At 44.2% G+C, this 8,018-nt stretch overlaps 1 protein-coding gene across 1 annotated transcript; it reads left to right on the top strand.

Annotated features, from left to right (window-relative positions):
* Window positions 1–1,520: 1,520 nt before the first annotated feature.
* LOC147882790 (uncharacterized) lies at window positions 1,521–7,379 on the top strand. Its single transcript, XM_087400302.1, has 4 exons — window positions 1,521–2,971; window positions 3,257–3,564; window positions 4,653–5,099; window positions 6,224–7,379. Exons 1-4 carry the CDS (start codon window positions 2,633–2,635, stop codon window positions 6,720–6,722), a joined length of 1,593 nt encoding a protein of 530 aa, XP_087256428.1. The 5' UTR covers window positions 1,521–2,632; the 3' UTR covers window positions 6,723–7,379.
* Window positions 7,380–8,018: the final 639 nt, after the last annotated feature.

Raw genomic sequence — 8,018 nt, 5'->3', positions numbered from 1 at the left:
ATTGGTATGACCTCATGATTGAGTCCTATCCCACCACTAAATTGATTAGGAGTGTTGAACTACTCATGGAGAGAAACCATACGACCCTTTGCACTAAATAATGCCTTTGCTATTTAGATCAAGTCCCTATGGAGTGAAATTTATCCTCGTTTGAATGTTTGGTAGCTTCGTTGGACTTGGAGTCTGTGCTTTGGCTTTAGTTTTCATCCCCATGGCCAAGGTTGCCCCAACCTACCCTTGATGCATAATGTAAAATTTCTTATATTTAGAATGGAAGAAGCACAAATGAATTCTCTGATTGGTATGGAGTAATGAGCGTGAATCTCTGTCTTGGAGTAGGTTGGCAATGTTATTGTAGGGGCCAAGTTGAAGAGTTCGGTCAAAATGTGCAATCTCCATGGGGATGTGCGGGAGGTGGCTCTTAGGAGGACACCTTTTGTGATCATTCCTATTGGTTGTAGCAAAGGGGAAGGAGCTACCGCTGCTAGCATTGCTACCTCGTTGCTAGTGGAAAACTTTCTCAAAGACACTTTTGAACTCAGCTAGTTTTTGCATTTGAAAACATATATGTTTGCCGAATTCTATACTAAATTACTCGTCTTAATTGATATTCTAAAGACAGGGAGAAACGTGAGCTGGGTTGTCTTGGTGCAAAATACACTAGAGGGTGGTTTGTTTTTAGCATTGTAAGGATTCTAACAAGAGCTGGTTCCATGCATTGGCTCTCACCACTTGATTGGAGATTTTGATCAACATTTAGTCCCCATGGGTTGATCTTACAACCGGCACCGTGGATTTTGGAGGCTCCCATCCAAGAGATGATTGTCCACTCTAGGGGGTGCTTAAAGGCACTTTCTCCCACCTCGAAACTCCTACTCTAGGAGCTTTGCTCCATTTTTTGGGCTTGGATTACATGTGCAATGTGAGTCTCGCTCCATCTTTGGACCCAGTGAACAGAACAACAAGCAAGATCCATCTTGTCAGGGGTGTTGGATTATGTAAAAGCATGTAGAATTTCATCCGTAAGGCAGTTGGGGACGTTTAGGCTCTTTATACACCGTGTAGTTGCCATGCCCGCTAGCCACGAAGTCAGGCGTGTGTTGCCACATGGCAAGATGCTATTAGGTGTGAAATTTGTGCTACTTGTTCAAGACCCCTAGCCTAAGGGCTTGGGTGGGGGGATTCTTCTTAAAATAAATTTAATACAAGTTTAGGTGATGAGCAAAGTTCTAACCACCAAACAATGGTGGTGTGTATGAACCTTGTGCTAGCCAAGGAAGGGCGTTATCATTTAGGCTTTAGCGATTTTTAGCTGAACTCCTTGCTCCTCTGTTTTATGCGGATCGCTTCGTCTCCATGCTCTCTTGATTCGCCGAGCAGCTTTCAACCCCGAATTCCGACGGTGGAGAGCTGAGATTTCCGTCTCCAACTGGGCATTCTTGTGCTACATCCTTCCGGGAGAGACGAGGGAACACCCAGCATTTTTGCCGGATGCTCTTCACACACAGACCGGTTCATCCGGGGAGCCCGTGCACCAACACGAGACAAGCGTTATATTTTATCTAGCGTTGACGCAATATCCATCATCGGTACTAGCACGCTAGCAGCAGCAGCTGCTGCTCTCAAAGAAGTGGCGACAGCGCGGTGCACGATCAAATGAAGAGAAAGGAGGAGTGCAAGGAAGGAGATTGAAGAAGGGGAGGAGGAAGAGGACGAGGAGAAGGAGACTGAAGCGGGGAAAGAAGAAGAAGAAGAAGAAGAAGAAGAAGGAAGAAGGAGAAGGAGAAGCAGACAGAATCGGGGAAAGAAGAAGAAGAAGAAAAAGGAGGAGGAGAGGTTGAAATTGAAGGAAGAAGAGGGAAGCGGAGGAGAAAAGGGCGTGAGCAGGACATGGAAAGGATCAAGACGACGATGTAGTGATCAGCAGAAGAAGAAGAAGCAGATTGGCGAGCAGATTTTGGAGGAGAAGCAGAAGCAGATTGTCGTCGAGCAGAAGCGGAAGCAGAAGCAGCAGATTGTCGAGCGGGAGGGAGGAGTAGTAGATTGTGGAGCTGAGGAGGGAGGAGCAGCAGATTGTCGAGCTCTGAATAGAAAACTCTCCTCGCGAGTGGAGCCATCTGCCAGCGACAGGCAACACTCTCGAGACGACGACGCTTGCGTTCGCCTTTCCTTCATCACTCTGCCTTCCCTTCCGCCTGCTCTCTCTCAATCAATCAATCGCTCGATGCTAATGGCGGCATCCTGCCTCTTCCCCTAGTCTTCTCCTCCGCATCGCAGTAGTTCTCGCTTCCATCTTCCTCTTTCGCCCGCTTTGCATAACTCATCTCTCGATGGTTTTTACCTCTCGAGATCTCTGCTTGCTCCGAATCTGTAGCCACCGCATTGTCTACCTTCGCAGTATGGCGTGCCTCACACGGAGTTTGCTCAGATCTAGCCTCGGCATTGCGCAAAATCTGAATTTGTGCAACAGAATCGCTTCAATCTGTGCAACGATTGGAAACTCGGGCCGTCGTTGCTCTGTTCGCGAATTCCAGGAATGACAAAGAGCGTGATACTGCCTATGCGTTTGGAAACTCAGATTAATGCATTTTAGACTTCGTCGCTACGCGCTTCGGATCCTCAGGATTTTACCATGGCTGACCCGATCTGGAGGAAAAGCCTACGGTGTGTTAGTAGTTTCTGGAACAATAAGATGTATCGGACCCTGTTGTTCGTCAATCTCGCAGGTATCATGGAGAGAGCCGATGAGGCTCTATTGCCCGGCGTTTACAACGAGATCGGACTAGAATTGCATGCTAGCCCAGCACGCCTGGGCAGCCTCACACTCTTGCGCTCAATTGTACAGATGCTCTGCTTTCCATTAGCTGCACATATGTCCATGCGACACAATCGCGCAAGTGTGGTTGCTCTTGGTGCCATGCTGTGGGCGATTGCAACTTTTGCTGTCGGCGTTTCCTCAACTTTTCTGGAGGTAGTCTGAACTTTTTTTTCTTTCTGTGTTCAAAATCAATGTGCGCTTCTTTGGAGTCATATCGTTGCAATTTGGAGACATGAATTGCAACGATACAACTCTGATTTTGCAGACAGACAAGAATTGTAAACAATACAACTCCAAAGAAGCAGGTGTGTGCTTCTGCTTCTTTGGAATTGAATTTCTGCAATTCCTGTCTACAAAATCAGTGTGCGCTTCTTTGGAGTTGTGTCGTTGCCTGCAAAGTCATGAGAAAACTGAGTCAATGGATTGTCTACGTTCAAGGTAGCAATCTCGAGGGCACTCAATGGGATTGGACTTGCACTGGTGATCCCTGCTATTCAGTCCTTGGTGGCAGACGCCACAGATGAAGGCAATCGGGGACTTGCTTTTGGTTGGCTTCAATTTACGGGGAATCTAGGAGGAATCATCGGAAATGTCTTCTCAGTACTTCTGGCAGGCACCACAGTGCTCGGTCTGGCTGGCTGGCGTGCCTCTTTCCATCTCATTGGAGTCTTAAGCGTGGTGGTCGGGTTTTTAGTTTACAGATACGCGATTGATCCTCGTTTCACTGAAGATGCGGTTTCTGTCTCGTAAGGCACCCTTCAGCTCTGCTCAAACACCTCACTAATTCTCTAGATTTGATCTCTACCCCCTTTCTCTCATACTCTTCCCAAGATTGAGAGAGATTGAAGAACTGAGGGTTACCTTTGTAATGCCCACCCACGTTTCCGTACTAGTCATGCCCTCCGTTGATCTTCCCACCTGTTCGGATCGGAGAGGGAGAGGGAGATGGAGTTGATTATGTGTGTGTGGAGGGGGTGTAGATTTGACTACTCCCTTGCACAGCCCCCCACCCCCCCCACCCCCAAGCAAACCACACACACACACACAAGGCCTGTTTCTTTCGCTCTCGCTCACACGCACATACAGTGCACAGACTCTCTCTCTCTCTCCCCCCACACACATACCTAACACACGCGCGCAGAGAGAGAGAGAGAGAGAGAGAGAGAGAGAGAGAATGTTAAAGTTATCTATAAAACCAAGGTCAGAGATCAAAGTTATCATGTGACTGCCGAAATCGTTTTGTATAGTTGTAGCTCTATGAAGCTGCAATTTGGTGTTTACAGCTTTACAATGAAACAAAACAAATCTCTTTTCTTTGTGTGTTTTCTGTGGCTGTCCGCATGGGCGTGTGTGTGCACGCATGTGCGTGTGTGTGGGTGATGAGTCAAAATACCTTGATCGTGTGTATTGATAAGAAAAGTCTATAAGATTTAAAAACGTATTCTACCAAAGGGAGAGATGCATACGTTCTAAGATTCGACAGGCAGATTTGGGCATTGAAAATGCATGCCATATATCACTGTCATTATGAGTTATTTCAGTTGGATATACCCCCAACCTGTTGCTTGAGTAATAGGTTGGGGGGTATATCCAACCTGTTGCACAAATCGAGAATTTTCTTGATTTGTCTCACTTTACAGTTATGCCGAGGAAAAGGAGAAATCATAGTAAATGTTCGTTAGGGAAAACAATCTACAATAAGCGAGTAATAGAAGTTATTTGTGGCATCTCTTCAGCCAACCTTGGATGTCATGGTCTCTGAGACAACCCTGTGACTTCAGTATTTAATTTATGCTTTTTTTGACCAGGATGGGTTCATTTGTGTCATGTGCAGGAAAGGCAACGATACTAGCAGTACATCTTGTTCAGCTCTGAAAGAGACTCTTGAGGAAGCTAAGAGAGTTGTGAAGATACCAACCTTCATAGCGATTGTTGCACAGGGGGTTGCTGGAAGCTTCCCTTGGGCAGCTATGTCATTTGCTCCTATGTGGCTAGAGTTGATTGGTTTTTCTCACAATGCAACAGCTCTTATAATAGGTGTTTTTGTTGCATCAAACTCGCTAGGAGGACTGTTTGGAGGACGAATGGGTGACATCTTAGCGAAGCGCCTACCAAACTCAGGAAGGATCATTTTGGCCCAGTTCAGCTCTGGCATTGGAATACCTTTGGGAGCAGTTCTTTTGCTAGGTCTACCAAATGATCCATCTACTGCAATCCTTCATGGATCTGTGTTCTTCATCATGGGCTTTTTAATATCATGGTGTGCAACGGCCACAAACAGGTGAGTTTGCCTTGCCCCCAACAAACCTCCCTCCTTCCCACTTGACTTGTTTCAATATTGTCTGTCTCCATCCTGAAATGTTTGAACTTCGCTACTTCTTGCTTATATGTAGAAGCTCTCTCCCCAAACTCCCCTCCCCTCCCTCCCCAAAAAATGTGAAAGAAAAATCAATGAGTCTATGGGCGTGTATGTATACAGGAAAAAATCCCTCCACTTCCGAAGCACTTCCAAAAACCTATTTGAAGTGGTTGAAGCCCCAGTGATTTTTCCTTGAAAAGAAGAGACTTTCAATTAAATGTCAGGACGAAGCCTTTCTCTGTCCAAGTCCAATTTGTACTTGATATGAATGGATGTGTCTGTTGCCTGTGTGTATTCAGTTGTGAGATGCACAATGGTCTCCACCTAGCATTTTGGTGCTGGCGACTTGGGTTGAACTATTACTGTAATTAGTCCTCGTTATGCCTGATGCAGTACATCAGGCTTTCCACCTTTTACGTGATATATGAGGTCAAAGCACAACATTCGTTTTGCTTTTAGTCATGTCTTGGATTAATATTGTAAAGTTTTTTCTGAAATTCAGAGTGTGTTGTCCTATCAACAGCCTTTAAAAAATTTCCTTGCTCAGATAATTAGTTTGAGGGAGTTCACTTGTCTTCACAGACAGTTTGGATAAAGAGAACGTGTGAAGGTGTTTGCATAAATGGATGCGCGTCTGTGGAAGTGTGTGTGTGTGTGAGCACAAAAGTTTATAGTATGATCTAATTCATCTTTCGAGATGTCTTAGTAGGTAATTCATTTCTCTCAGCATTGGTTCGAGGCATGTTCCTGGATTCATCTAGATATGAAGACTTTGTATAAATGGATGCTCATGTATGTATGTGTGTGTGTGTGAGAGAGAGAGAGAGAATTCCCACAAAAAAAAAAGTGTGTGAGAGAGACAGAGAGAGAGCGCGCGCGCGCTTATGTTCACACTATTGTCTATGGGAATTGATGACGTCAATACGGGATGTCATACCAGCTAGTGTCAACTACGCTCGATGTAAGACCTACGCTTGTATTTCTTTACTATTTAATCCTGTCTTACGGAGGTCTGATTGCATTCTAACGATATGTTTCTCATGCAGTCCCATATTTGCTGAAATTGTACCAGAGAAATCAAGGACTAGCGTTTATGCCCTGGATCGATCTTTTGAGTCTCTTTTAGCGTCGTTTGCACCACCAATAGTGGGTATCCTTGCAGAGCATGTCTATGGTTACGTTGCTCCACACTCCCAGGCAGCAGCAATGGCCGCTAACAGGAATAATGCAACAGCTTTAGCAAGGGCTCTGTACACGGCATTCGGAATTCCTTACTTCTTTTGTTGCCTGATATATTCTCTTCTATACTGGACCTATCCGAAAGACAGGGATAAAGCACGAGCTGAAGCACAGATGGATTTACAAGTGGAAATGATGTCTGCTGGAGTGGGCGAGTTTTTCAGTCAAAAGCCCGGCTATGTAAGTCTGAAGGAGGAGGGTGATTCCACAAAATTATCGATAGAAGAAGACAATGTTTTTGACGACTCGAAAGCTTCAGGAGAGAAACAGCGCATGCTGCCTGACACTTTTGAGTTTTCAACGTAAAAGGCAATCATCTAACGGATTTGTAATCGTTCACGAAATAACAAGCCCAGCTGTGCAAACTGGTAGATCAACTCGAGCCAGTGGTGGTACCTGCTGTGTTTTGAATGTATGTCACTGCGCCATGAAAGTTATAATCATGACGGAAAATGGGCTTGCAGATATTCTTCGAAGCTTTTTAAAAACTGCTTTGCACAACCATAAAGATGTAATATAAATACAGAAAGAGAAAATCCCAGCAGTAAAAGATGCTGTTCATGGCACATGATATATGGTCATGTTTGCCAAGAAGAACAGAAGGGAAGATGAGGTCCTCCAAATGAGCTTGTGATAAAATTTATGAGGTTGATCAGGTTTGCAGTCATATATAAACTGGTATTGGGTGCATCTCCCAACTGGATAGATGATCAGCTGAATCATTATTCCAGCAGAAGGCAAGCTTGCAAGTGAGATCAGAGCAGACCAATAGGAAATGAAGCATGAATTGTGTCACATACGGTCTATCCCTGCCATGAATACTGTTCTGGGGATGTTCAGGTTCACTTCTACTATTGGTTCAACGTCAAAAAGCTTTCAGTTTTAACACTCTTCAATGCATTTAGACTAGCTTTTTGTGTTAACTTTTGTCAATGCATTTCTAATATAACACGAACACCATTTGAGCCCCCTTCCTTCTGAATTCAATCATTCGGTCCGTGCCCACTATGTAATGTCTTTGCAAATGATAAAGCTTCCAAAATATTAACAAGCATTCCATGACGTTAAGTAAGTCTGCTAGTTTTAAGCCCAATATCATGTTCAAGGCGCTAGAGTGCTTGGAGTACATTTTGTGTGGAAATTGAAGTCAATTGAAAAAGTAAAATGGAACCAAAAATTGGGTGTTTTTATGAGAGGTTGTAGATAGTTACAAAGGATGATATGCATTACCTGAAATCCTAGAAGGAGAACATAATCCAACTTGTAAAGGTAAATATCAATCCATTCGTTTGACTAGCTTTCAATAAGTTTCTTATGATGTGTCTAGAATGTGTCTAACTTGTAAAGGTAAATATCAATCCATTCGTTTGACTAGCTTTCGATAAGTTTCTTATGATCTTGTACTTAGAATGTGTCTAACTTGATTAAAGAGTAATATCTACTGCGTGGCAGCCTTCCAAAGAAATGCCTTGCAAGGGGTCAAAACATGCACCTACAAAGTGCACTTAATATTCAATTTGCATCCCTAGGGGTTTCATATGTAAAAACCATAAATGGCACATGCGTTCAAAGGGCCAATATAATACTTTTTCTTTGTGCAGC

This window comes from Dipteris shenzhenensis, chromosome 29, assembly GCF_047967505.1.
Source record: "Dipteris shenzhenensis isolate YYH24624 ecotype China chromosome 29, Dip_SZ_1.0, whole genome shotgun sequence".
In the NCBI taxonomy this organism is placed as follows: domain Eukaryota; kingdom Viridiplantae; phylum Streptophyta; class Polypodiopsida; order Gleicheniales; family Dipteridaceae; genus Dipteris; species Dipteris shenzhenensis.
This window is presented reverse-complemented; position numbering and strand designations above follow the sequence as displayed.

Coding starts and splice junctions, on each gene's coding strand:
- LOC147882790 (XM_087400302.1), top strand. CDS start 2,633: ATGGCTGACCCGATCTGGAGGAAAAGCCTACGGTGTGTTAGTAGTTTC. Junction 2,972..3,256: donor TTTCCTCAACTTTTCTGGAG/GTAGTCTGAACT, acceptor TCTACGTTCAAG/GTAGCAATCTCGAGGGCACT. Junction 3,565..4,652: donor GAAGATGCGGTTTCTGTCTC/GTAAGGCACCCT, acceptor TGTCATGTGCAG/GAAAGGCAACGATACTAGCA.